At 41.8% G+C, this 27,279-nt stretch overlaps 16 protein-coding genes and 1 non-coding gene across 17 annotated transcripts; 6 read left to right on the top strand and 11 right to left on the bottom strand.

The window, feature by feature from the left end:
* Positions 1–43: 43 nt before the first annotated feature.
* Positions 44–304, bottom strand: AGA2 (Aga2p; the record flags this gene model as incomplete). Its single annotated transcript, XM_003682239.1, has 1 exon — positions 44–304. One exon carries the CDS (start codon positions 302–304, stop codon positions 44–46), a length of 261 nt encoding a protein of 86 aa, XP_003682287.1.
* Positions 305–705: 401 nt separating this feature from the next.
* Positions 706–1,173, bottom strand: TDEL0F02640 (60S ribosomal protein eL24; the record flags this gene model as incomplete). The annotated part of the gene is made up of 1 exon (XM_003682238.1): positions 706–1,173. The coding sequence occupies one exon, from the start codon at positions 1,171–1,173 to the stop codon at positions 706–708; it is 468 nt and encodes a 155-aa protein (XP_003682286.1).
* Positions 1,174–1,397: 224 nt separating this feature from the next.
* On the top strand, positions 1,398–2,278 carry RPL30 (60S ribosomal protein eL30; the record flags this gene model as incomplete). The annotated part of the gene is made up of 2 exons (XM_003682237.1): positions 1,398–1,403; positions 1,964–2,278. 2 exons carry the CDS (start codon positions 1,398–1,400, stop codon positions 2,276–2,278), a joined length of 321 nt encoding a protein of 106 aa, XP_003682285.1.
* A 172-nt stretch (positions 2,279–2,450) lies between these two features.
* Positions 2,451–3,686, top strand: GPC1 (glycerophosphocholine acyltransferase; the record flags this gene model as incomplete). The annotated part of the gene is made up of 1 exon (XM_003682236.1): positions 2,451–3,686. The coding sequence occupies one exon, from the start codon at positions 2,451–2,453 to the stop codon at positions 3,684–3,686; it is 1,236 nt and encodes a 411-aa protein (XP_003682284.1).
* A 62-nt stretch (positions 3,687–3,748) lies between these two features.
* On the bottom strand, positions 3,749–6,283 carry CCM1 (Ccm1p; the record flags this gene model as incomplete). The annotated part of the gene is made up of 1 exon (XM_003682235.1): positions 3,749–6,283. The coding sequence occupies one exon, from the start codon at positions 6,281–6,283 to the stop codon at positions 3,749–3,751; it is 2,535 nt and encodes an 844-aa protein (XP_003682283.1).
* Positions 6,284–6,464: 181 nt separating this feature from the next.
* Positions 6,465–6,839, top strand: CGR1 (Cgr1p; the record flags this gene model as incomplete). The annotated part of the gene is made up of 1 exon (XM_003682234.1): positions 6,465–6,839. The coding sequence occupies one exon, from the start codon at positions 6,465–6,467 to the stop codon at positions 6,837–6,839; it is 375 nt and encodes a 124-aa protein (XP_003682282.1).
* Positions 6,840–7,000: 161 nt separating this feature from the next.
* Positions 7,001–7,094, bottom strand: TDEL0Ftrna1F. The gene is given in 2 exon segments: positions 7,001–7,037; positions 7,057–7,094. It is a non-coding gene; the product is annotated as a tRNA-Phe (tRNA).
* A 170-nt stretch (positions 7,095–7,264) lies between these two features.
* Positions 7,265–8,248, top strand: TDEL0F02590 (inositol oxygenase; the record flags this gene model as incomplete). The annotated part of the gene is made up of 1 exon (XM_003682233.1): positions 7,265–8,248. The coding sequence occupies one exon, from the start codon at positions 7,265–7,267 to the stop codon at positions 8,246–8,248; it is 984 nt and encodes a 327-aa protein (XP_003682281.1).
* Positions 8,249–8,406: 158 nt separating this feature from the next.
* Positions 8,407–10,086, bottom strand: SCW11 (putative glucan endo-1,3-beta-D-glucosidase; the record flags this gene model as incomplete). The annotated part of the gene is made up of 1 exon (XM_003682232.1): positions 8,407–10,086. One exon carries the CDS (start codon positions 10,084–10,086, stop codon positions 8,407–8,409), a length of 1,680 nt encoding a protein of 559 aa, XP_003682280.1.
* A 578-nt stretch (positions 10,087–10,664) lies between these two features.
* CWH41 (mannosyl-oligosaccharide glucosidase) lies at positions 10,665–13,124 on the bottom strand (the record flags this gene model as incomplete). Its single annotated transcript, XM_003682231.1, has 1 exon — positions 10,665–13,124. One exon carries the CDS (start codon positions 13,122–13,124, stop codon positions 10,665–10,667), a length of 2,460 nt encoding a protein of 819 aa, XP_003682279.1.
* Positions 13,125–13,508: 384 nt separating this feature from the next.
* Positions 13,509–16,172, bottom strand: RRN6 (Rrn6p; the record flags this gene model as incomplete). Its single annotated transcript, XM_003682230.1, has 1 exon — positions 13,509–16,172. The coding sequence occupies one exon, from the start codon at positions 16,170–16,172 to the stop codon at positions 13,509–13,511; it is 2,664 nt and encodes an 887-aa protein (XP_003682278.1).
* A 259-nt stretch (positions 16,173–16,431) lies between these two features.
* Positions 16,432–18,561, bottom strand: TRP5 (tryptophan synthase TRP5; the record flags this gene model as incomplete). Its single annotated transcript, XM_003682229.1, has 1 exon — positions 16,432–18,561. The coding sequence occupies one exon, from the start codon at positions 18,559–18,561 to the stop codon at positions 16,432–16,434; it is 2,130 nt and encodes a 709-aa protein (XP_003682277.1).
* Positions 18,562–19,304: 743 nt separating this feature from the next.
* PGD1 (Pgd1p) lies at positions 19,305–20,333 on the bottom strand (the record flags this gene model as incomplete). Its single annotated transcript, XM_003682228.1, has 1 exon — positions 19,305–20,333. The coding sequence occupies one exon, from the start codon at positions 20,331–20,333 to the stop codon at positions 19,305–19,307; it is 1,029 nt and encodes a 342-aa protein (XP_003682276.1).
* Positions 20,334–20,579: 246 nt separating this feature from the next.
* Positions 20,580–21,416, bottom strand: TDEL0F02530 (uncharacterized protein; the record flags this gene model as incomplete). The annotated part of the gene is made up of 1 exon (XM_003682227.1): positions 20,580–21,416. One exon carries the CDS (start codon positions 21,414–21,416, stop codon positions 20,580–20,582), a length of 837 nt encoding a protein of 278 aa, XP_003682275.1.
* Positions 21,417–21,501: 85 nt separating this feature from the next.
* On the top strand, positions 21,502–22,611 carry FMT1 (methionyl-tRNA formyltransferase; the record flags this gene model as incomplete). Its single annotated transcript, XM_003682226.1, has 1 exon — positions 21,502–22,611. The coding sequence occupies one exon, from the start codon at positions 21,502–21,504 to the stop codon at positions 22,609–22,611; it is 1,110 nt and encodes a 369-aa protein (XP_003682274.1).
* A 330-nt stretch (positions 22,612–22,941) lies between these two features.
* SCT1 (bifunctional glycerol-3-phosphate/glycerone-phosphate O-acyltransferase SCT1) lies at positions 22,942–25,125 on the top strand (the record flags this gene model as incomplete). The annotated part of the gene is made up of 1 exon (XM_003682225.1): positions 22,942–25,125. The coding sequence occupies one exon, from the start codon at positions 22,942–22,944 to the stop codon at positions 25,123–25,125; it is 2,184 nt and encodes a 727-aa protein (XP_003682273.1).
* Positions 25,126–25,281: 156 nt separating this feature from the next.
* On the bottom strand, positions 25,282–27,186 carry PIB2 (Pib2p; the record flags this gene model as incomplete). The annotated part of the gene is made up of 1 exon (XM_003682224.1): positions 25,282–27,186. The coding sequence occupies one exon, from the start codon at positions 27,184–27,186 to the stop codon at positions 25,282–25,284; it is 1,905 nt and encodes a 634-aa protein (XP_003682272.1).
* Between the last annotated feature and the right edge of the window lie 93 nt (positions 27,187–27,279).

The raw sequence follows: 27,279 nt of genomic DNA, 5'->3' as shown, positions 1-27,279 counted from the left end.
TTCAGCGAATTTTGTCAAAGTTTATTATGTCCTTTGATTTGATTCACTTAAACACAGGGATCGTAGTTGTACCCACTTTAGAAGTAGTGACTGAATCATCGCATTTGCTAACGTAAGTGACAGATTTGTAAAATTCTCTAATTTCTACCTGTGTTTGACCATCTGTTGTAACCGTCGTGGTTGAAGTGGAGTACGGGGTCGTACCCATAGTCACTGCTGTCGGATCCAGTTGGCACGACTCACTGGAAAATGCTACTGCTGAGCAGACCAAAATGCAAATGAAAGGACGAATCAAATTTATCATATTGCTTGCACTGATTCAAGCTGGAATTTCGAGAAATCTCGAGAAATCATCGCTGATCCATCACAATTCGCTCTTAAATACTATAATTTAACAGGTTTCAGAGTCCGACGGTGCAGGTATAATACGATTACTGGATCAAGAATTAGTAATTAAGTAGGCTCATCGACATCTCTTCGTAGTTTCAGCGACTTGTAGCTCTGTCCCAAAAGAGCGACAATAATGCGAATCGCCTATATACAAAGCGAATAGCACTAGAATGGCTAATACTATGACAGTGTTTTAACATGAAGCACGGTAACCTGGATGTAGTAAATTTTACATAGATTTTAATGGTAAAAACACTAGATATACTACCAATTGCTAATTAAGTGAAAAGATTTATGGTTCGTGGACCTGTTTCCTTAACGAGAAGTGGCAGCAACCTTTTGGAAAGCACCCTTAGCTTGTTGCTTAGAGATCTTGGAACCACCAGAAGCAGCTAGCTTAGCCTTCTCAGCCTTTCTAGCAGCCTTAGCTTCCTTCTTCTTTTCCTTGTCAGCCTTCAATTTTTCTTCTCTTTGAGCCTTTCTAACATCTGGTCTAACAGATCTTCTCTCTTTGATCAATTCCAAAGAAGCACCAACGATTGGTCTTTGAGCCTTGACAGACTTTCTGGATCTCTTCTTGGCGACTTCCTCGGTGATACCCTTCTTGTGGTGTCTTCTGAACAAAACGGTCCAGTGGACTCTTCTTGGGTTCTTTCTTTGCTTGAACAAAGAAGAGGACTTAGAGTTTTGGAATCTGAAGATCTTGGAGTCACCACGGACAAACAAAGTACCTCTACCTGGGTAGATCTTGGCACCGGAAAAGGAATCAATTTCAACCTTCATTTTTCTACTAAAAATTCGTTAGTAATACAATTCGACAATTATTGTAGCCCATTCAGATGTATTCTTTCCTTCCACATTATTTTCGAAATTTCACCTTATACTCTGGGCTATTTCAACAGTACTATCACATACCTCTCAAGTCGTTGCTTGGTCTCTTCCTTTCTTGCAAAATACGTTGCAATTCACAATCCTCAACTATAACTTCAACTTCACTGTGTTACGGTATGCTAGTCAGTATGGTCCATTGCAGAAGCCTTGCAGTTACTGTTGCTCCTACCAGGTCCAGCCGGAAGCTAGAACGAAACGAGCCTAGGTCTGGAAGGAAGCTAGTGAGAGCTCTGCCTAGATTACACGGATTCTGTGCCTAGCGCTAGAAGGAGCTCCGCCTGGCGACGCTGAAAAATTACTGACATTTTTTTTCACCAAATTAAAGACGCGGTGTCTTAATTTTTTTCAAAAACAGTCACAGATTTTAGGATAATACCATTGAAAAGTTTTCAACATATACTATAGTTCTTCAAGTATAATCTGCAACTTATATTCTTCTACTTGACATTTTGATTATATTTAATCTTTGTTTACTTTAAATTGACAAGTGAGACCGGAGTGTTTAGCTAGACTATAAAACAACTACGCAGAGATGGTCAGTATAATTTAATTTTAGCACTTTAATTGGAAAACGAGTTATCTCATCGGATATGTCTATTTGAGTGTATGGTTTTCTTTTGAAAAGTGTTTTAATATTTGCATTCGTAACTGGATTTACTAACAATAATAACGTTTTGAATAGGCCCCAGTTAAGAACCAAGAAAACATCAACCAGAAATTGGCTTTGGTTGTCAAGTCCGGTAAGTACACCCTAGGTTACAAATCTACCGTCAAGGCTTTGAGACAAGGTAAGTCCAAGTTGGTCATTATTGCTGCCAACACCCCAGTCTTGAGAAAGTCTGAGTTGGAATACTACGCTATGTTGTCCAAGACCAGAGTTTACTACTTCCAAGGTGGTAACAACGAATTGGGTACTGCCGTCGGTAAGTTGTTCAGAGTCGGTGTTGTCACTATCTTGGAAGCCGGTGACTCCGATATCTTGACCGCTTTGGCCTAAGTGGAATGTATAGTATAGCATTGTCTTTATAATATATTAATCTACTTTCCATTTCAATTACTCTTCTTCGCGTGGCATGTTATGTAGATCATCTTTAATTTAATAAGGGAAGTCACTCGAAAAGCTCGAGGAACTGACGGACTCAAAGAGATAACGGTCAACGTTAGCTGAAATGCCTAGAAGATATTCTGATAGTGATCATAGGAGCGGTGCTGGGGTTTCTTTGGCTAGTTTATTGGAATTGTTAGATCCAATTGCCTCAAATGTTACTTCGAGTTATACTTCTAATAATTACTTGGCAAGAGCTAAGAAACATTTAAAGAACTTAGATCCAGTGGATAAAAGAGTGCAATTAGATGAATGGAAAGTAAAGGTACTCAGAAGGGTGAAAGCTCTTGACGAACCTTTACATTCGATATTCTTTAAGGATGACTCAAAATTGAGTAAATTCTTCTACCCGTTTGCATTATTCAACATATTTCTTGTCGGATTGATGATGGGTAAGTTTCCAGAGTGGTTTCATGTTTATCACACAGCCTTATATGTGCTACTGATGCCCATTAGGTTTTACACCTATTACAAGACAAATAACCATTATTACCTCGCAGATCTGTGTTATTTTGTGAATTTCCTATGCATGTTGTTCCTATGGTGTTTTCCTGAATCTGTCCATCTCTATCAAACGTGTTTTGCACTGACGTTTGGGTCATTGAGTTTCGCTGTGGTTACTTGGAGGAATTCGCTTGTCATTCATTCTATCGATAAGACTACTTCATGTTTTATTCACATCATGCCCACTTGCACGATGTACATCATCCAACATGGGATATCAGAATCGCTAAAGTTAGCTAGATTCCCAGCGGCTTCCATGACAGCTTCCAGATCTTGGGACTTGAAGAAAAATATCATTTGGACTTCGTTTTACTATCTGACGTGGCAATCACTTTACCACTATTTTATCACTTTACGCAAATCGAAAAAGATCAAGGCTGGCGAAAGGATAACTAGTTTCGAATACTTGACCACTCACCAGTTTAAGGACCTTTGGGTGGTCAAATTGCCCTCGCCATGGCCTATGGTTATCTACACGATAGCCCAATATTTCTACCAATTATCAACCATGTTGCTATGCGGTATATGGTTTCATCATAGATTGGCTGCAGCTGGATTCTTATCTTCGATATTTCTGTGTGCTGCCCACAACGGTGCTACATACTATATCGACATTTACGGTAAGAGGTTTGAGAAAGAGGTCGATAAACTACGAAATGAAGTGCTTAGTTTACAGCAACAGCTGAAAACCTCCTCCAACAGTAACACTCCTGTGGAAAATGGTTATAATGCTAGTGGAGCCAACACGGCGGATTCGTCAGAAAGGGAAAGTATCAGTTCAATGAAGAGTCTATAATGACTCGAGCCTCTATATTTTGAAGTCACATTATTTACATGGTATGTTCAGTATTATATTCATTAAAAATTAAGTTCCTTGATATGCTCCTCGATATTTAGAATTGGTGATTTCTTATTCACGATCTCCAAAAGTATCTTTGCGCTTTTTTCATCTTCAATCTTGATCAGACCTTGATGAAGGGCTCTCACCATATCGTACTTCCAATCGATGAATCTTTGAGAAGTCATAATGATACCCAAAGCATCCGCATACATTCCTTGGTTCGCAAAAAAGGATACCATCAGAGCAGCGAATTCGCTATCTCTTTGATTTTTCTCAGCTATATTCAAATTCTTGAACGCCAAAGTTTTCCTAAAATCACCACGGTACTTCCAGGCCTTTGTCGCCAATTTGCTGTCACCAAACGTTGCGGCCGCTTTCATCATGAGTTCATAAGTGGCACAGCTGGCTAAAATTTTGTGCTTCATAGAGGCAATATAAGCCATCTTGGCATTTGAATCATCCTCACTATCCATTGAAATGTCCTTGATGTGATCACTGACTGGGTGACTACCTTTGTCTATCTGCAAAAAGCCGTTGTAGAGTTGTTCTATCACTGAGTCAAACTCTTGTTGTTGGAAGCAGAAAGTTTCGAATCTTAACAAAAACTCCTTCTCATCTCCCAAGCGAATAGGTATTGTCAAGAAGGAAGTTAAAGAGACAGGATTCAAAACAGCGTGGTTAACCTCTTTACTTTTCCATTGAGCAATCTTATGCAATATTTTGAGTTTAAATTCCTCTAGAGTATTTGATCCCAAGCGTATGTTCTCGAGATTCTCTTGTGTCAGATCATGAGGCTTCTGCCTCAGGTCATATAATCCACCATATTCTAAATTGAACTGCCATAATGCTCTTGATTCTGCCAAAACTTGCCACGGTTGATTTAAATCGACAACTGGAAGCATTGGCAATTGATTGTTGATTCCATCATCACCGGATTGTCGCACCGTATAATCAACACTGTTCATAATATTCCGCCTTAGCTTGATACCTTGTTCGTATCCCATCAATATTGGCAATGAAGTGCTGTCGAATTTGGAATATGCGAGTAGCAAGTAGTTGAACAGCCGCGGGTCCAATGCGTATTGCCACACTTTCCTGATGTCAGAACTATAAGTCAATTTTTTCACCAGTTGCCTATATCTTTGAGTAGTATACTTGTAGTATAATGCCCTGGCAAGACCAACATCACCATCGTACGCGGCTAACGCCATCATTGCCTCTAAAGTGTGATAGAAGGGAACCTCTGTGTGCTTGGTGTGAAAGGTGTCCTCAATCTGGTGAATATATTTCCAACCGAGCAACCTCAGCGATTCAGCCTTATTTTCACTTGTCATTGAATCTGCACTCGCTCTAGCCAAAGTTTTGGCCATAATGTTGAGGGTCTGTGCATTTGGCTGCACATTCTTATCACTCATTTCTTGGAATAAGTCTATCGCCCTTGCATAATCCCGATCTCTGTTACAGAGATGTAGCACCGAGTTGTAAGTAACCACATCAGGTTCATGGCTCTTTGATAAAAACTTCATCGTGTCAAACACATCCCATGCTTGTTTACTAACCCCGATCTTGGTGTAAAACTGTATGATCGTGGTGTAATTTTGTCTGTTGGGTGTTATACCGTAGTCTTCTTTAAACTTGGATAGAAAATAGTTCATATTCTCAAAGCTCAGAGCTTTACTTGAGTATTTTATGCAGCAGTTCAGTATAAATTGGTTCATTTCGAACACTTCGGTAGTGTGTGTCTCCCTTGTTTGATCATATCTTTGGAGAAGCTCTTTCATCTTTTCGAGTATACGCTCATGATCTTGACCTGCTTTTAATTTCGACAAATTGGAGAAAAGACAGTTGTACATTGGGTAGCTAAACCGTGATATATCACCATCCACCCTCTCTAGAAGCATTTGATCAAGATTTTCTATATTTTCAAAGGAAAGCCAATCACACTTGGCTAGTAGCCACTTCTTCAGTACCATTATTGGCACTTCTTTGAGCCGCAGCTCGGAGTGATGCAATTTAGATATGATGCCATTCCAGTTTTGGTGTGATTTGTCCATCAAAGAGGCCAGAACAAATGCGTCGTCGTTAATTCGCTTTCTAATTATGTCCGGCAGCAGTTTATTTGATTCCTTGGGCTGAGCCGCCATAATGATCGATGAGAGGTTTTTAGGGTCCTTCGAAGTCGTAGGTGAAGAGGCACTGGCTATCAGATCATTGAAAATTGCACTCGAATTTTGATCATCATTGTCCTCACTCGGGCCAATTTGATTGTTTAGTTCATCGTTCTTCTTTCGATTAGACTCGCTAAGCTTTATCTGTTCTCTTATATTCCTGGTAAACTCTTGTAATTGCTTGAGCTTGAACTCTAGGGTTTTAGTGTCTGTTTTACCCACACCTTTAAGGTTCAGATCGCTAGCGGACACATCTTTGATTCGCCGTTTTCTCTTGTGAGCGGTTGTTCTAGATGGTATTATAGCTGTTCTCGCAGGAATAAAATTCAGTGCCGGTAGTCTTTGGAACGTTCTCGAGTATATTCGAGATCTAAGACTATACATAGTTGTAAAATTGAAGCTAACAGAGGGTCTATGATATCCTTCTCATCCTACAATGTTATTGTATTGAAATTTTTTGGCCAAGCTCATCGCGGAAAATTTTTCGAATATAACGATCTTAACTATTTAGTTAAGAGATAAGAACATCATTTAGTAGTCAATCAGCCCAGTATCTACAATCATTATGACTGCAAAGGTACAAGAAGTGACTATCGATGATAATACGAAGTTGAGGGGAACTCCAGTGAGTGGAAGAACCTGGAAAAACGACAAGGGCCAATTTAGAGTCAAGAGCAGAGTTGTTAAGAACAAGAAGTTAAGCTCATGGCAACTAAAGGAGCAGAAAAGGCTTGAGGACAAGCAATTCAAGGAGAGGATGAAGGCGCTGAAAGATGAAAAGGAGGAAGAGCGTCAAAGAAGGATACAATCTCTAAAGGAGAGAAGAGAAAAGAAGGCCGAAAGTGAAAGGTACGAACTGCTAGCAGCCAAGATGCATGCCAAGAAGGTCGAAAGAATGAGAAGGAGGGAGAAGAGAAATAAGGCTTTGAAGGAGCGTTGATGCGCTTCAGAAATAATATTAGGCAATTGTACATGTAAAATATTAATTAGGGAATAGGTCACCAGAATCAAATCAGAAGCGCTATTAGTCATGAATAAGCTCCATGTCAACTGAAGCTGTTCAATTAGTTCTCTCTCGTTTGAATAGTCGAAAAAAATAAATGCGAATTCTGTGGATCGAACACAGGACCTCCAGATTACAAGTGACCGAAGTTAAATCTTCAGTCTGGCGCTCTCCCAACTGAGCTAAATCCGCTTATTAACTTTGATGTAAGTTTTATTAACTTTGAAAGTGTTATTGAGTACAATGGAGCATGCCTAAACTAGTATTAGCATAGTATTAGATATGACTGATAGACAATCATTGATCAATGAGCCAAAGGTACAGGGTGATTAAGAACCACTTGACCTTTTGTATATGTGGCAATGGGACCTACTATAGCAAATGCGAATGGTAGCAAGAAGCAAGGGCACCTTTTGGAACTTATTGATGAAGATGTGCAATCCGTTAATGCGGTTGAGACAAAGTTGAAGATGAATAATATCCCTAGTGAATCGAATGAGGGCGATAGAGCTCCAAAAAGACTGAAGAAAGATAATCAGAATACATCTGGAGCCTTGGAGGAGGTGAGTCCCGAGGAGTTTAGGCAATATCATAAGGCTAAGGATAGAGTACGAGAGTTTTACAAGGAACAACATGAAATGCAGACAATGGCTTATAACTTGCAAGCTAGAATAAATTACAAGACTAAAGTGAGAGCTAAAATGACTGTCTGGGATGCACTTTCCAATTTGAGTAAGCTCATCGATGAGTCCGATCCCGATACTGAGCTTTCACAGATCGAACATGCGATTCAGACCGCTGAAGCGATTAGAAAGGATGGTAAACCACGATGGATGCAGTTGGTTGGACTAATTCATGATTTGGGAAAAATCCTATATTTTTTCGATAGCGAGGGACAATGGGATGTGGTTGGTGATACTTTCCCCATCGGTTGTCAGTTTGTCCAAGATATAATCTTTAGTGAATTCTTCCAGGGCAATCCAGACAATTCCCACCCCATCTATTCTACTAAATATGGAATATATGAGCCTAATTGTGGGCTAAGCTCCATTCTCATATCCTGGGGGCATGACGAGTATATGTATTACGTGGCGAAGAGTCAGTCGACATTGAACGAAAGAGCTTTAGCTATGATACGATATCATTCATTCTACCCGTGGCATCGCGAAGGTGCGTACCGATATTTAATGAGTGATGGCGATTATAAATTACTGGAGGCTGTTCAAGAGTTCAATAGGTATGATCTTTACTCAAAGAGTTTGAAGAAATATGATATTGAAAAATTGAAACCGTATTATGTTGAACTGATAGATGAGTTTTTCCCAGAAAAACTCGTGGAATTTTAAGCAAATTGTTAAAAATCGTATATTGCATATTAGTGAACATCTAACTATAGTACAGAAACCTTAATTGTTATTTTTTTGATTATTATCCTTTTGTTTTCTCATAACCCAAATTGATATCGCCATATCCCATTGGCGATATATACCATTAATGGCATTTATTATTGCATAAAGCTCTGGATGCCAAAAGATTGTTCAATCCCGTAAGGGCCGGGGTTTTTCCACAAATCATTAAAATATGATAGAATGGTAACTTCGCCGTTTAGTTCTTCCAAGATCGACTGGATTGCAATTTGCTGGTTCTCATAAGATGGGACATTCAAACCATTAGAACTACCACTGAATGGGTAACCTGTCTCAGTGATAATGACATTTGAGGTACCACAAAGCTTTTGTACTAATTGCAATTGGCCTTTAACGAATGAACCAGCTTCGGAGGCGTCAATTTGTGCGTTGAAGTATGAGTGAGGGTTGATACCAACCATATCAATGGCCGCCTCGGTACATAGCTCAGGATGGTTTTGGAAGGAAACGGGAGGTTCACTGGTGGTCACTTGACCGTTGTATCCAGCTGCTCTCAATTGGGTTTTCACTGATTGAATCTTACCGATTAGTTCGCTTGGCGAACAGTAGCCAGAAATAATGGCTTCGTTACCAATGGTAATATATTCAAAGACATCCCATCCAGATTGCTGTCCATATGCGATAAGAGCTGCTACGCTGCTATCAATAGAATCAGCGCCAGATGAGCCAATCCAGAAACCTTGGTTGATCTTAATACCTAGCTTAGAGCATGCTGGTTGAACAGTCTCGATCGAATTACAGTCAGTACCGTAGATACGCACTTGGGAAACACCTTTCGATTTGATGATTTGTAAATCATTGTAGACATCAGAAGCGGATCTGCATGTACCGTCTGAGTTGTATGGGGAGTATGTTAGGGCCTTTGGAACTCCAGTAGCACTGGCAGCGGAAGAGGTTGCACTCGAAATGGTAGAAGTAGAAGCGGAAGAGGTTGTAGAGGTTGTAGAGATTGTAGAAGTCGTTGGTTCACTCGTCAAAGTAGCTTCACTTGTCGTAGTGGCAACGGTAACTGCGGTATGGGCCTGAGCTGGAGGTTGGCTGATGGCAGAGGCGGAAACGACATCATCACCTATAGCCGCCATTGTTGTTGGGGAGTTTTGGTTGCCTTGAGAGCTTGTAGTTGCAGTGTTAGAAGTTGTGGCAGCAGTGTTAGAAGTTGTTGTCGTGAATAAATTGGTTGTTGTTGCATCTGATGTGGCTGCGGGGGTGGTGGATGTTTGTGTAGCACCAGAATCTTGACCATTGTTAGGGCTAGCACTAGTAGTTTGAGGTTCACCAGCCTGTTGTGCAGCGTTAGCAGAAGCGGAAGAGGTTGTCGTGGCAGCGTTTGGAGTGTTGCCAGCAGCGTTTGGAGCAGTGGCGGAAGTGGTCGAAGGTGTGGTTGCACCCTCGAGAGGGGAATTGCCGGTCGAGAGAACACTGTTAGAGGAAGCTTCAGTGGCAGCAGTAACTGCATTGTTACCTTGCTTATTCTGGATGACGGAAGTGACCGTAGCTGCAGGTTGAGCAGTAGGATCCACGCCAGCGGGAATCAAAGTAGTGGTAAATGTGACCCCGTTGCTTATTATGAACTCCACGGTTGGAGCGACAACGATTTTAGTAGTGGTAGAGTAAAAATCTGTGACAGTATTCGTTGGTGCAGTGTGAACCCTAGTTACCACCAAACGTTTCTCCAATTCTTTCCTCTGGAAGAGTATTGGGAAGGCATTTGCCATAGCACATATGAATGTCAGCGTAATTAGTAATGAAGGCGTCATCTTTTAAGAGTTTCCTCGAGCAATCAATAATGAATGAATGGTTGTTAGTCCAGTAGGTAAAAGTCTGAGATATAGCTCTGAAGTTATAGTATCAACTCTAGTAACCGACTATCTGTTATCCAGAGATTTCATGATCCTTTTATAATATATCATTAGATGCCAAGCTGCTCAGCTAGCTGCGCTGAACCAGATCACATCAAACTCACCCAAACCAGCAAGAAAGGCTGCCATTGATCTGTGTTTACACCTGGTACTTCCAGTTTGAGAGATTCCAGTCTATACTGACTGATCAAGATCTTGACACAACCAGCGGCAAGCGCTAAGATCTGGTTTTCGTTGTTTAGCTTTCACTATGCTTTCGACTTTTTTTCACCTAGTATTTTGTTTTTTTTCGCTGGGCAAGTGAAAGGTAAATAATAATAATGCGGCTGAACCAACAATGCTGGACAAGCGATCAAACAGTTTAGATGAAGTTTTAATCACTCTGAGCAACGGTTGATCGCTGAACTTAACTTCAAAATGAATTGTTTGAAAATGGCTTGATTGTGCATCAGCCTGTTGTATTCGGAATATAGCGTCTATTTACGTCCCATCAGGTTGACAACTAATGCTGTCCAGCCTGTGAAGTGCTCGACACCCTTACCTTCACCGGTGTGCTGGTCGTATGACTCGTAGCAGTACCCTTTCTCCTCCCAGTTCTTGAACACATTGTTGATTAGGTTGGATTTTAGGTCTTTAAAAAGCTTCTGAGCCACTTGCTTCTCAGGTGAGAAGGTTCCTTCCTTGGCGGATAAAACTTCGGGATAGTAATATTTCAGAGCATCGAGACAAAGGTAGTTGATATTCATCCACACGGGACCTCTCCAGTAGTTCTCAGAGGTACCGAAATATTCATCCTTTCTAGATAGGGAAAGTAAACCGTAGTCAGAAAATATTCTTTCGGGATCAGCCATTAGGGAGACGATGCGATCCAGATGAGCAGAGTCTCGTGGAATTAATTTTAAAGCAAATGGTAAGAGTGATATATAGCCCTCATGACAGACAAACGTGCGGGCGTCCTCGAAACTGTCAATGGTGAGGTCACAATAGCATCCTTGAGCCTCGTTCCAATGAAGCAGGTCGAGATTCTCGATTACGTTATTTTCCCAATTTTGATAATGTTTTTCGTCTTCTTCCAATCCTAAGACATGCGCAATCCGCTTCATCGACCTTGTCATGACTCCAACCCAAGCTAAGGCATCGACGTTGAGTTCTGCAACATCAGGAGGTTGTGGTCTAGGGTAGTCATCCATTCCACTAGGTAAGCAGTGAGAGATGGTGCGACCTCTCCAAACGTATACCTCATCCTCGTGAGCCTTTTCCAAAATTCCCTCTTCATTCAGCATTTCTTCGTACTCTTCGAACAAACCTCTTTGGGAATCCTTAAACCAGTTGTAGTGCTTGAGTAGCTTCGGGTATATCTTCCTGGCGTATTCCACCAACAGGTTCGAATTAAACTCTAATTGGTTGGTCTCGTCTTGCATCATTACATCGTCTTTCTCAAATGCCATCGCTGAATCTTCCTGGCTCTTGATGGCTCTTTCGAGCATTTCACTAAAGGCAAGAAGTAGTGTAGGAGGATTTGCAATATTTGGATTTTGAATCCTAAATTCCTCAGGCACTTTATTTCTCGCCTCATCACCCAAGATTATCTCCCTGGCTATCCATCCGCTGTCATCTTCGATAAGCTCAAACCAGCTAGAGATGATAACGAAAGCTAAATCAAAGTCATACTCCATGATCTGTAGCAGATGGAAACCTTCATCCCAATAGAAGCCACGAGGGAATGCTGCTCTGCTGGGCACACTGGTAAATAGACTCAAAGGTCCCTCTTCTCTGGAATTCAGTAACTTGATTTCTTCAAATTGTTCGTCGTCGAAGATGGTTGTTCTGTCCACCAACTGTGTCCCATGGAAGTAGCCGATGCCGCCAAGCAAGTTCGAAAGAGTTTCAAGAGCAAACTCATGGTGTTTCCCATTTTTTGGTTCTATTTCAAACAGTCTATCGAACTTAGATTCGACATGCTTCAATGTCTCGACAATCAGAGCGGTAACTTTCTGAGCTGATAGAATTTTTTCTTGAGCATTCAATTTATTATAGACGATGTCGAATTCAAATCCTTCAGGATCAGAGTTATCGAAAGATTTCTGTAGGTAGTGGAAATTACCAGGTGGAAAACCATAAAGGTTCCTTACAGTAAAAGTGGAAGGGAACAAACTAGGATTTACCGCTTCAGCGCCTTTCTCTTCAACAATTTTCTTCACAGAGTCTGATAAGATAGAGAGAAAGACATCCTTGGCCATCCATACGTTACTGTCTGGTATCGTCAGGGATATATGTGTGGGCTTGGAGGAGTCGCATCCGGGAACTATCTCCATGGTCGATAAATTGGGATCCGAGAAATATGATCCCTTATTATCCTCAACGGTAATCTGATATTCACCGAGCTCCTTCGACACACCATGGAACTTTGTAGAACCGTCTCCCAGTTCAGGTAGTTTAACAAGCTTTGATTCACCATCCTCACCGTTTTGATTGAAATAGAGCACAATTGACGCGACTGTGCCTCTTGTGAAATCAATAGGCTGACCATGAACTCTGACAGCCCAGTTTTCACCACTATGACTTTTTGTAAAGTATAATGTTAAATTCAAATTGTTCTCTTCATCGATAATTACTTCTTTACCACCAACTCTTGGATCGTAGACTTCCCAACCATACTTAGTCAACCTATCTCCTTGGTCCACGAAATGTCTCATGCGTGAGAGACCGGATGCATCCGAGTTGTCAAACCACATAACTCCCATCATGAAAGGGCTTTGATCCACATTACGCGGTCTAATTCCAAAATAGCAGTTTGATCTGTATGGTGCCCATAATAAGGATTGGTCTGTATATTCAGCAAATGAACGGCTGGAATTGGACAATTGCCCAGTATCATGACCAGCTGAGCACAATGCAACTACCAGCAGGGATAGAAGTACTGCTAGACATTGCATTTTGCAGGTTCCAATCTTTGATCTTATTGACAGTGAAGTGTTTGTAAAGTTCTTCGCCTTGACGCTGAACAATAAAAATGGTCAGTCGAGTCAACGCACTTTCCACTCAATTGGCGCCTTGAGACATGGTTTAAGTAATTATAAAATCTGGAGAAGGATCAAGGTTTATCAAGATTTGATTAGCTAAATTGAGCCCATAGTTTTATGTTCTTTTCACCCCAACTGCTCAACTTTTGGTAAAAATTGAACGTAAAATCTTTAGGATTGAAATATATGATTTTCCCGACTTAAATGTTAGAATGCTTATGTTGAAATTATAATATTGCCGTAAGCTTTAATTGTAGTTTTGGGAGTGACGTTATTATGCGAAAAATGAGATCGTTGCTAACCAAACCCTCCGACTCTCTTCTTCTTACGTCTTGACCGCTGAGAGCTTTGTGACTGTGATAGTGAAGCACTTGGAGGGTGCATCAAAGTAAATGCTGGTGTCATTGTGTCTGGCAAGGTATTGGATGGTTGGGAAGACGAAAGCATTGAGAAAGTCGAACCTGTATCTCGAAGAGATGATATGTTACTGGAGGGCTTTGATACTCTGCCTGTGGTAAGTCCAGCGGCCACCATTCTATGTTTCTTTGCAGGACGTGACTGTGAAGATTTAATAGTAGGTATCTGTGACTGGCTGCTTGCGAGGATGCCTGAGTAATCAGCGGAAGTTGTATCCGTCTGTGGTCGAATTAAATCAGTATCATCATCATCCCACATGCCAATAATATTACGATATGGTTTGCTTAAGGAATCGAATATCTGTGTCTCTTTAGCCTTGTACAGAGATGGTTTCCAGAGGCGAAGACAACTGTAGATGACATGCTTGATCACACCTTGGGTCAAAATTTCAGAATCTGGTGTCACCAAATCCCAACACTGCAATAGTTTGTTGTAAAGCATTTCTAAATCTTCGATCTTTTCGTACAGTATAGGCGATGAAATTGTATCAAACTTAGTGAAGACCAATGCTTGATCGTGGTAATGATTAAAAAGCTGCGAAAGCATCGAGCCAAATTCCTTTAGATTAAAGTCATGTGGAATTTCTACGAGGTCCTTGATCAGCGGCTGAGTTCCAAGTAATGATTCTTGCGGGTCATTCCAGTCAATGAGGAGTTCATTTATTGCTTCAGACAGCTGATAGCCATAAGCCTGCAAAAGCTTATCTTCCGCAGCCGTGTCCTCCTTATCAGTCTTTGTAAAAGTAATCGATTTTTTTATCTGATCGAGCTTATGGTGCATGTGCTTTGGCCATAAGACATCAATCTCTACATCTGAAAGATTGGTCCTCGAGGCATCAGTGTACGTCCCCCAATTCTCTAGTTTGGTGCTGTCATTAGAGATTATGTAATGCCAAAGTTTTCCACCATCAGTTTCATTAACGAAAAGGCTGAGACATACTTCTTGAAAAATGTCTAATTTTTGACTTTCATTAAGGTCATTTATCGTTGAATCATGCAACCAAATACCGCGTAAGCCATTTTTGATATGTGGAATTTGCAAAATGGTTGAACTACCCGCAGACTGGATTAATGATTCATCACCATTCATCAAGAAGGGATGAATGTAGAGGAAGGAATGGTTCCTAGAGAATATGCTGACAAGTAACAGTTTTTTGCCCCCAGAGTTCACTTTTCGTATGCAAAATCTGAGTGTCGAGTCGTTAGGGTCCAAATCATGCTTCCATGATACTTCTCTACTAATATGCTCCGACGTTTGTTTTGTACTGATCACTATGATTTCCCTACTTGTCAAAAGTATTCCATAATCATCATCCAACCTTTGATAATCTAGCAACCTAGACCAAGTCTTACTCTGTATTACTTCCAATTGCCAATCTTGCCTAAAGTCAAGTTCAATCATCTTTGACCTATCCATTACCAGCAGCCTAGAAAACGAAGAAGACCATTCTATTTTCTTCCAATTCGACAATTCTTCGGGGTCGAATATGCTCCCGCCATATTCTCGAAGAATGCGAGCCTTGTGACCTATTTTAAACGATTTAGGTAGACGACCGATTCCGAAGTTTCCTTTAACATCTATAACTGCAAACTGCTGAAGGTCCCAGGGGTTGAATGCAAAATCAGCAAACGGGAAATCGCTAAAATCCTGGAACGGGAGAGGCTCACATACGCTTGTCTTGATCTCCATGCGTGATGTGATGCACTCAATCTTGATTACATGAAGCGCACTTTCTGTCATAACGCCTATCAAATCGCTTCTCCTATCAAGCATCGATGAGTATTCTGGCAACTTGATTCCTTTGATCGTGGATCCCAATTGAATGGACGCGGCTTGTCGTATTTGTTCCGTAAGAGAACTTGGCGACGTATACTCTAAAAGACCTATCTTCAGTATCGAATTAGTCTTCCCACAACTGAATGCTATGATATGATGCTGGTTGTAATTATTTCTTAGGTCTGGAATTGTTTGTACCGCACCCGTAATGAGCAGACTACCAACTGCTGGATCATAAGATATGGAACCCTTAGCATTTGGTTTACCTTTATTTCGTGTAGGAGAAACCAGATCACTGCGAGTCAGGTCAGATATCAAGTTTTCTGGCACAAAATCGAGCGGCGACTTAACCTGATTCTGTTTAACATCGTACATGTGCTCATCATCGAATTCCACGTCTTTGAAATATTGCAAATTCGGTGGAATGACAGGTGAAAGTCTATCCCAGTTTAACCTTGACAAAAGGACCTCTCTCCAATGTTCATTTGCTTCCTCATCCATCTCTTCATCGTCTGAACTGAGAATATCATCATCATCGTCGATCTCGTCGTTTGATGGAGTACGAGTAGCTCGATCATTTATTATGCAACGTTTATTGGAAACGCATAGCTTGCTAAGGTCCACAGCTAGCTGATCATCACAGGCTCCTAGCCATTTAGATTCACTGCCGTTCGATTGCTGCCTTTCACTAACGTATAGTGCCGCACTTCGCACACCTAAACCCAACTGAGCACCTGTGGGTGATTTCCTCGGGAGTTCACTCTCCATACTCAGTGCATCTAAACCTCTTAAACAGTACTATAACCAAGGCTTTTACTTCAAGTTCTCGAAATGTGATGGCTGCTCATCGCTTCCATATAATTAATTAACGTAGGGATTTTTTTCGCTCTGATAGAAACACAAACAGAAGCTTCAGGGCAGATCATTTGAATTGCACAGATTAAATTTCGGCCTGGCCTAAGTATAGATGAGTTGTCGTCTATTTAATTTTTGTATGAATTTGTTTGAGTCACAATTACGAGTAGGTTCATTGGCCCACCGAAGGGTCTTCCTCGAATCTCAAGTCCCAGCCGATGACTGGACCTAGCTTGGGCAACACTTCAGCTACACTTTGAACATCTTTGTCTCCTCTACCGGAGACATTGATAATGATGTGTTGATCTGGTCTCATTTTCTTGGCCAACTCACAAGCACCGTAGATGGCGTGAGATGACTCTAGAGCTGGAATGATACCTTCAAGTTGAGAAAGCAGTTTGAAGCCTTGCAAGGCCTGGGCGTCGCTGGCAGCGACGAAATCGGCACGACCAGTAGATTTCCAGTAAGCTAATTCTGGACCAACACCTGGGTAATCAAGACCTGCCGAAACGGAATGCGTGTCGTGAACTTGACCGTCGTTGTCTTGTAGAACGTATGTCTTGACACCGTGAAAGACACCTGGTCTACCGACGGTAAGAGTAGCAGAGTGATGTTTTGTATCGATACCGTCACCTCCTGCTTCAACACCGAGCATTTTAACACTTAGATCCTTCTCAAATGGTGAGAACATACCAGTAGAGTTAGAACCACCACCGACACATGCGACCACTGCGTCAGGCAGCTTACCATCGTTCAGTTCAGCAAATTGCTGTTTGGTTTCTTGGCCAATGACACTTTGGAATGTACGAACCAAAGTTGGATATGGATGTGGACCAATGGCAGATCCCACAACGTAGTAAGTAGTCTTTAAGTTGGTTACCCAGAAACGGAAGGCTTCAGATGTAGCGTCTCTCAAAGTCTTGGTACCGTTAGTGACTGCAACAACCTTTGCACCTAGGATTCTCATTCTAAAGACATTTAGAGCTTGACGACGAACATCTTCAGCACCCATGAAGACAGTACACTTCAACCCGAATTTAGCGCACGCTGTCGCAGTGGCGACACCGTGTTGACCTGCACCTGTCTCGGCGATAATTTCTGTCTTACCCAGTCTCTTAGCCAGCAACAACTGAGCCAAAGCATTGTTGATTTTATGAGAACCGGTGTGATTCAAGTCTTCTCTCTTCAACCAAATTTGAGCACCACCGCAGTGTTCAGCAAGTCTATCAGCTCTGTGAAGAGACGAGGGACGGCCAATGTATGGATATAGAGATCTGAACTCTTCCCAAAATTTAGGGTCGACAACAGCGTCATCGAAACCAGCCTCCAACTCTCTCAGACAGGCATGTAAAGCTTCTGGAACGTACTGACCACCAAACTCACCAAACCTGCTTGGGTGCTTGTGAATTTCATTGAATCTGTTTAAAAGAGCAACTGTCTGTTTTGCTTCTTCAATGGAAGTTGTCTGCAACTTGTAGTATTCGTCCTTCGTTAAAACTTTATGTTTTTGGCCAGCCAAGATGCCTTCAACGTATTCCTTAGCTACGTTGTAAGCAGTACCCTTTGGTGCTTCACCGCACAATGTGACAATTTTTGAGCCAATGACCACACCATCTGATAGAGAGCCAACGTCTTTGAAATGCTCTCTAGTCGATACACCAAATCCGACAGCCAGAGGTGTATCTCCGGTGTATTTGCGTACTCTGGTAACCAACTGCCCCAAATCACTGGCAACAGAAGTCTGAGCGCCAGTAGTACCCATTCTCGAGACAACATAAACGAAAGAATCTGCGATTTCTGACAGTAATTCCAAACGTTCATCAGTGGTAGATGGCGCAACCAATGGGATCAAACTTAGGCCAGACTCTCTTACATAGTTTCTGACCTTGAGTGCTTCTTCAGGTGGCAAATCCACAATGATGAATCCGTTAACGCCAGCAATAGCGGCGTCTTTGATAAATTGCTCTTCGCCGTAGTTCAAAACTGGATTGTAGTAACCCATAAGGATAATAGGAACCGTGACACCTGATTCTCTGGCTTGACGCACTAGATCTAAAGTTTGCTTCAATGTGACACCGTTTTGCAATGCAACAGTGTTGGACACCTGGATAGTAGGACCATCTGCAATTGGATCAGAGAATGGCATACCCAATTCAATGACATCGACACCACCATCTTGAAAACCTTTCAGAATTGGGATAGTGTCATCGACCGTAGGATAACCTGCCGTCATAAAAGTGACTAGCGCATGACGACCTTCACTCTTGGCATCTGCGAACGTCTGTCTCAGCTGTTTCGACATTTTTATCAATTCTTTAGTTGACAATTTCTAGTTTTGAAAGAAAGTACGAAAGCCAACCAAGTAAAACCTCGAATGAACCTTATTTGACGATAGTTGGGCTAAAGTAGATCAATTTATTGCCGATTAGAAAGAATTTCCAATTAGGTGACTCACTCAACCAAGTGAAAAATAATTCGATACGGCCCACCGTAAGCTTTAATGAGAATTATGACTATTCATCGATAAGTCTCTTGACAGGTCTGACTCTAACGCATGGCAATGGACGGTGTCCTCTGCCCAGAAACTCTCCGATTGATACTATAAGAACTGTCTGGGCAAACAGCTTTCTTACCTGCAGGTATTCCCCCTCGAGCGCTGTCAGGCCCCGCAATTGGTCATTTATTTAGACAACGAAGGATGACTATGAGTAGCTGGGCCTAATGGCAAACTCTCCAGGACCTGAGTAGTATTTCGTAGTCATTGTCTCTTTCTTGACTCTCAAGGAAGCTCCTCTCACTAAGCAATCATTCATTCCATCTCAATGCTAACCAAGTTGCGAAACGTTTGGTACTGTGTCATATCTCTATCTCTATATTATCTTGTTGTTGTGAAAGGGAAGAAAAAACAACTTTTCTGACTTGGCCTTATTAATATGGGCGAGACGAGCTCGGCGGCTAAAATCTTGCCTGATGAAAACTTACTCTTGAATTAACTATATGACGATCCTAGATTAATTAAAGCCCACTAAACTCCTCGCTTCGCAGTCATATCATGTCCATGTTTAGATTACCGAAATCCAGGTTGTTAAAGTCCAATGGATCAAATTCCTTCTTGTTCTGTTGTTGTTGCTGGTGAAGAGGGTCTCCAGTCATGCTCATACTCAAAATGTTTGCTGGAGTAATACTGTTTAGGTTCATTGGCTGCGATTGGGGCATTGTGCTGTTCTTAGTCGCAGAATTGTACTGTTGTCGCTGTTGCTGTTGTGGAGTTGGCTGCTGCTGCGACTGTTGTTGTGAGAAACCATAGTTGGGAGTATTCCCCAGTGGAGACATAAGATTCTGCATTGGCGTTCCCATCATATTGGTTGGTGGTACGCTGTTCACCATTTGCACGGGATTGGTCGCCGGCACTGAGCTTACCATATGAGCTGGCGGAGTAGGCGATGCCTGACTCTTAATGTGGCCGTTAGCTGCTACTGCTGCTGCAGCAGCGGCAGCAGCGGGTGTTTGAGGTTTCTTTGGCTGTCTTGGTTTCCTTGGCTTCTTGGCTGTTGTTGCATATGGAGTGGGTACAGCAGAGCCCATGGGAGTACTAGTTTGACTAACAGGAGTCCCATCGTTTGACCTGTTGGCTTTCTTATTGAGATTTGCGCCTACAATTGCATTATTTTGTGTCTGAGGGCTAGAGACAGAGTTGGATTGGGGTATTCTCAAGGTCTCTAACGGCTGGAATTTTTTGGTCCCATACTTTTCTGAGTATTCTGGTATAGTATCGAACAATGGGTGCAGCTTTCCAACGTCCTCTGACATGGTTTGTAGCTTATCGGAGAGGTCCAGCACTTTACTTCTTATCAGATTGAACTTTTCCATAGGTGTACTATTCTGCAGATCATCTATATTCGACATCGTATGCATGAAATCATTAAACTGTAATCTCATCGGAAGAATCGAATTCTGTGCATCCGTTATCGCCTTGTCCACTCTGTCCTTAGGATCATCACCGCCTGTCGCTAGTGATGTCTCCAATTCTTCCAGCTTCATGTCGGGAACAAGCAAATCAGAAATACCAGACATACTTGCAACAGCTCTCACACAGATCTTGAAGTGTGTCAAGGATAGTGATCCAGGCCTCTTGTTTGGTCTTGGCTTCTGAAGTCTTCAAGCTTATGGCTTAATTACACCTGAGCGTAACAAACGTTAGAAACGACAATATATACCAACTCTTGACCACTATTACAACTACTACAAGTGATGAGATGAGGTTCTAAGCCTGCTAACAGGGCTTCTTCTGATCGGATGCTTGGTTATCATCTAGGGAAGCTATCGTTTAGACCGCTTAAATACTATAATCTGGTCACCTCTTGGAGTGGTGGTAGTCTGATAATGTTGGGAGAGTTCTGACTGTGATAGTAAGCAGTGGAACCACTGCCGGAGAAGGAACTCAGAAGAAATTTGATTGTAACATTTACTGACTATCGTGAAGCATCTTTTTTGCATTTCCTTATAAGCTGGTGAATCTCTGAGGAATTGATATGCGAGAGATGACTCTGGCATCTTTGCGAGTAGTTCAAACCATCTACTTGGACAGCTGGTATGATTGTTAAAAATTAGCGACAAATCAAGCAATTTGCGTGTGTTGTCATCTATCTTATTTCGACTGCGAATTAGTGTCAGACATTTCCCCATGTCAAATTCATTGTGGGAGACGTGAAGGATATATATGTCTGCGTATTCTGCGTATTCTGCGCTGATCTCTTGTAAATGTGTGAAGATAAATTTCAGCACAATGTTTCCCAGCTTTCCGTAATCTTTCTTGATGAAATAGTACTCATACGACATTTGGTATACATCAAGCAAGTCCCGTTGAAAGGATGGATCATCTTTGTTCTGCTCATATGCGCTGACAATGACTTCTCGAAGCTTTCTCAGTCCATGTTCTAGTTGTGAATCGTTGACATCTTCGTTCTTCAACCGATTCAGCAATTGATTTCTGGTCTTGGAAGATCTCAGCAATTCCTCTACACTGTTCGATGAAGACCGACTTAGCAATGCCCTGTCATTTAGAGGGTCATTGATGATCTTATCTCTAGCCGCAGTGGAGAATTTGTGTAACCTTCTTAACCTCTTAGACTCTTCCAACGAATCTTGATCTTTCATCTTCGACTCCTTGGCTTCAATAGTAGTGCACTCTTCTTGAAAGTTTAATACTCATCAAATTCACAGACAGAGCAATAAGCGCGGCATGTACATTACGGTAAGGCCCCCAGTGATACGTTCACAATTAAATCGACGACTGTTCTCTCACTCTCCTCTGAACATTCTTTTCTTTGGAAGTGATCAGTTCAGTATCCACTCTTTGAAGGGTATCAATGATTTAAGACAAGACGGATCGAAAGTGGGAAAACTACAGGTGATTGCTAGACCTCCAAAATGGTGTGGGAGGAAGAATTCGATTTTAAGGTATCCTCCAATCGTAAAGGCAGCTGAAGAACTAGGACTTTCATCGCCGTTACTATGTGATACTAATGCCGATTTAGTAAATCTACGCCAAGTTGTCAAGGATGGTCAATACAATATGATAATTGCAGTTTCATTCGGTAAGCTGATACCGGGAAAGCTGATCAATGACGTTTTATATGCTTTAAACGTCCACCCTTCTTTACTACCACGATACAAGGGCGCATCTCCGATCCAATATACCTTGTTAAATCGCGATGAAAAGACTGGTGTGACAGTTCAAACCTTGCATCCTTCTAAATTCGACCAAGGCTCGATAGTTGCCAGGACCAAACCACTGAACGTTGATCAATTACTCGCCAAGGGCATAACGAGTGAATTTGAAGACGATGTTCCTATCAAGACAGCCATCATGATGGATCAGCTCGGTATGGAAGGCTCGAATGTTCTCAAAGATGTGATCACGCACGGCTTATATCTCAGAGATTGCAACGAGACGACAGAGATCGAGCCAAGCTATGCTCCAAAAATTACCACAGAAATGAGACAGATTAATTGGGAATCTGATGAGCCTGAGTCCTTGTTAAACAAATTACAAGTTCTAGGGCCGATATTTACTCATAAACAAATAACCACCAGAGATGGGGTCACTGCTAAAAGAATACTATTTCATGATTTGAAGGTCGTTTCGCAGTGTCCTGATGACCTGAAGAAGCCTGGTGAATTTACGTTCGATGAGTCGAAAAGAAATCTTTACGTGAAGTGTAAAACAAATTGTGTTCAAGTGAACAGTATCCAATTTGAGGGATTCAAAGTAGATAATGCCAAGCAGTTCATGACAAGCTTGCGGAAGAGGTGTGGTCCAGAAATGGCCCAACAAAAGGTATTTTTATAAAGATATTAAGATCTTTCACATGAGCTGGCGCCATGAGTAAAACATCGCTAAAAAGTAAATTGCTTGGGAACCAATAGCCACACGCTGTTGAAAGCAGACCTGACGATAATTAAGCCCCAGATGATCTTATTTTTTATATTTTAAATATTGTTGGATATTTCTCAATAATTGGTTTATTACGGGGAAAATAAAGTCATTACCAGAATAGGTTTTATCGGAAACCTTCAAGAAAGGATAAGACTTAGGCAGGGATCATTAGCAGCTGTAAATACTAGCTTAATTTGCTTGTTCAATTGAGTCTCGTTTAATAGCTTGTGAGATTTTGGCTAGATGGAGAAGCCGGTGCTAGCTAAGGGAGAATTACAAAAGGATTCCTCAATTGTTGAAAAGAAGCCATTAGACGATAATGTCGAGAATCCCGCTTATGAGGAGATACCAATCTACAGAAGACTAATCTATGATTTTATTATTGGCCTGTTGACTAACATTTTTGATTGTTTCTTTCGAGAGATCAGATCTCGAGGTGGGTTCAAAGTTCCCAGACAGTCTCCAGTTATATTCGTTGCTGCTCCTCATGCAAATCAATTCGTGGATCCAGTGATTCTGATGGGTCAGGTCAGGAAAGCGGTCAATAGACGTGTGTCTTTCTTGGTCGCTGAGAAATCTTTGAGGAGAAAAGCAGTTGGGTTCCTAGCACGCTGTTCGATGTCAATTGGTGTAGTGAGAGCCCAGGATAATTTGAAACCTGTGAGAGGTAAGATTACAGTGGATATAGAGAACCCACGCAAGCTAATTGGTCATGGTACGTTCTTTACAACTGATTGTAAGCCAAAGGGCCTGATAGGTCTACCAAAGTCCATGGGAAGTGTTGAAATCGATTCCATTGAGAGTGATACGGTAATGATAGTGCGCAAAGAATTTAAGATGGGTAAGAGTGAAGTGAAAAGTGCCCTGACAAAAGGTACGTCGTTCAAGTATGCTGACAAGGTTAACCAATCGCACGTTTATCACAAAGTTTTTGAACATTTGGCTCATAAACAATGTATTGGTATCTTTCCTGAGGGTGGTTCACATGATAGGACCGATCTTCTACCATTGAAGGCCGGCGTGGCTATCATGGCTCTGGGGTGCATGGAGAAACACCCAGAAGCCAATGTTAAGATTGTACCTTGTGGTATGAACTATTTCCACCCTCACAAATTCAGATCAAGAGCCGTCGTGGAGTTTGGCGACCCAATCGATATTCCTCTCGAATTGGTTGAAAAGTACAGAAATCCAGAGACAAATAGAGAAGCTGTGAAAGAAATGTTGGACACAATTTCCGAAGGTTTAAAAGCGGTGACCGTTACCTGTTCCGATTATGAGACTTTGATGGTTGTTCAGGCAATGAGAAGATTATATGCTGGTCAATTATCGTCAAGGTTGCCATTGCCAATGGTCGTTGAAATGAATAGAAGACTGGTAAAGGGATACCAAACCTACAGAGATGATCCAAAAATGATTGACCTGAAGAAAGACATTATGAGATACAATGCACAATTGCGCCATTACAATCTTCCTGACCATCTTGTTGAGACCGCCCGAATCAATTTTATAAGAAACCTTAGCTTGTTAATTTTCAGATCAGTCCGTCTTTTGGTTTCAGTGGTTTTAGCTTTACCTGGTATTATCATGTTTTCACCTGTCTTCATTGTCGCTAAGAAGATTTCTAGAAAAAAGGCTGTGGAAGCCCTTGCCGCCTCGAGCGTCAAGATCAAAGCTAACGATGTCATTGCGACTTGGAAAATATTGATTGGGATGGGATTCGCTCCTTTACTTTACATATTCTGGTCCGTTTTGATTACCTACCATTTCAGAAGCAGGTTTGCGCATAGATTCATCACTTTCTGCGTATCCTACATCTTATGTTGTGCGGTTACTTATTCGGCTTTAATTATTGGGGACATTGGAATGGACATTTTCAAATCTTTGAGACCATTGTATTATTCTATTACATCTCCACAAGGTTTGACGAGTTTACAGAAAGAGCGTAGAATTTTGGAGGAGAAAATTACTGAAGTGGTTAATACCTTCGGACCAGAACTATTCCCCGATTTTGATGCTGACTCACTACGTGAAGAATACATGGTAGATGAACAGGAAGAGGACAGAAAGACAGCCGAACTGAAGAGAAGAAGGTTATTAAGAAAGAAGAAGGACAGAAAGGTGGAAAGTGCAACGCAAGCTCCAAGGTCAATTGATGAAGAACCCGAATTAGGTGTTGATCACACAGAATCAGATGCCGTTTCACTTGTTAACAGTGACAACTCTTTGTCTAACATCCCTCTATTTTCAGGCGGAAGGTCTGAAACATCCTTATCATCGTACATGTCTGGAGGAGAATCATCAGGCTCTGAGTTCATGGTTGAAGAAAATGTGCCATCTAAAGATGGTCTAGCTGATAAGATTGCTCAAGCCGTTTGGGAAAAAAGGACCATAACCGATTCCAATGATGAGGATAAGAAGAAAGCTTAAAAGCATCTTGAAATCGAAAATACTGGACAGTTTCTTTGCTCAAATTCTTAATAAATACATATAATATAGATGTTGACTAAAATGAAAGTGATACAAAATAATTACTACTACAAATGATGTTAGAACATGAAAACCAAAAATAATAACCATACAATATTAAAAACTGCTCCAGTTCCAATCTGCTGGAACAGAGCCCACAACGCTCCCTATTACATCACCTTTATCATTAGGAGCACTGTCACCATTAGAATCTTGCTCGACGTTTATTGCTTCAGGGCTACGAGGCGATTGATCGGATTGAGAAGCTCTGATACTTGCATTGGGAACATTACCTTTTGCCAGCTGTTTGGTTAACTTCTTACTCTTCACATCTGGGTTTTTGACCATGCTTTCGTAGTCCCCCAGGCAATTGTCACAAATCTTAGACAGAGTACCCACACCTCCGCCACCAATAATGAACTCGGCATGGGAATTCAGGTACAACCAGTGAGCTAAATGCTGTTGACAAAAAATATCACCACAATGCCGGCAATGATGTTTCCTCTCAAGGAATGTGAAAATCTTATGACAGTAATGACACGAACTGCGCTTAGAATCCGGTAACCAATGTTCTCGTGTCGGTGGTGCGGGGGCTTCTAAACCTATCGATTCTGGATTTATGTGGTCATTGCCAGCAAAGAAGAAAGAACTTATATGCCTCTTACAAGACTCTAAAATGGAAGAATGGGTTGAGTTAATACTTGCCTGCGAAGAACCAGACTGATTTCTTCTGGGATTAAAATTCTGAGTACCCGAAGTCAAAGTGTGCTGCGGCGAGGCAGGCCTCACCACGTCGTTCATGGTAATATTGGTCTCGGAAACATCCCGTAACACTGCAGGCATATACAAAGGCTTCTTGGGATTGCTAATCTGTTTCACAAATCGCTTGTTATTCAAGTTTGAAGTTGACATCATGCTGGAATTTGGCTGACGAATTACATCCAAGGAGTGTTTCATGACAGCAGCGGGCGGTCGAGCCAAACTGTTCATGGGAACCTTGTTGGCATAAGCACTCGGGTTGAGTGAAGAGGAATCCAACATCACTTTCTTGTTCCCAAACTTCAAGTGGGTCATGGACCCTCCATAATTGGTAAAACTATCCTCCGCAGTATCCTGCACACCTTCATCAACCAGATCTTTCCCAGTTGGAGCCTCAGAACTCGCGCTTGCCTGTTCGTTGAAACTACTTTTTCCCATGTTGAGTTTCCCGTTTGTTTTGAAGTTAGACAGCTTCCGTAGCGCCTGTGTAGTGAGCCTTTTCTGAGATTCTGTATCCTCATCATGGTCCTCGTAATCTATCGCTTCTAAGGGCACGGCTATATTCTTGACCCCTGTGGCATTTTCCTTTAGCAGCGAACTCTTACTGGGCCTTCGTTGTGGTACGACCGACGAAGATTCCAAATCCTGCCTCTTGTCGTCCGTGAAGGGCAACTGCAAACCAATCTCATTTTCCGAACTGCTCCTACGGAACATCATCGCTGTACTAGCCGATGTAGCTGCACCATTTGATCCATTGTGCGCATTGTTAGACGTAATCCCCTTCCTTCGTATCGAAGACAACGCCGGAGATTGGATCTGTTGGTTAAAATTCGTGATACTAACGCCAGACGTCTCTTGTTCCCCATTCTGTTGCTGCTGTTGATGCTGCTGTTGCTGCTGCTGATTATTTTGCGCATTATTCTGATGCAACAACGATCTCAACGATATGCTACTCAACACACTTTGAGCAGACTGAGTCCTGGCTCTATGTGGAATAACTTTCTGTTTCTCAAAAGTTATCGTGGAGATAGACCGATTACTATTCCCATTACTGTTAGAAGAAGAAGTTGAATTAGGCGAAGAGTGTAAACTACTCTTTTTCCTCAGCAAAGAGGGTTTCTTATACCGCACAACCTCCACATCGGTACCCTCTTCCTCCTCTTTAATCGCCGGAGTTTTATCGTTAAACCTTGTTCCAGTCTCAACCTCATGCATCTGAGGCTGCACTGGAGTATCACTCGCCTGACTATGCACACTGCTCATCCTTCGTGTGCTATATAGTCCTGTTGATATTTCCCCCAAAGTTTCTCTTTGACCAAAATCTCACAAACACTCTAAATCCACTCCCTTTCCACA

This window comes from Torulaspora delbrueckii, chromosome 6 (assembly GCF_000243375.1).
Source record: "Torulaspora delbrueckii CBS 1146 chromosome 6, complete genome".
Taxonomy (NCBI): Eukaryota; Fungi; Ascomycota; class Saccharomycetes; order Saccharomycetales; family Saccharomycetaceae; genus Torulaspora; species Torulaspora delbrueckii.
The sequence above is the reverse complement of the archived record's forward strand: the minus strand, read 5'-3'. Positions and strand labels throughout refer to the sequence as shown.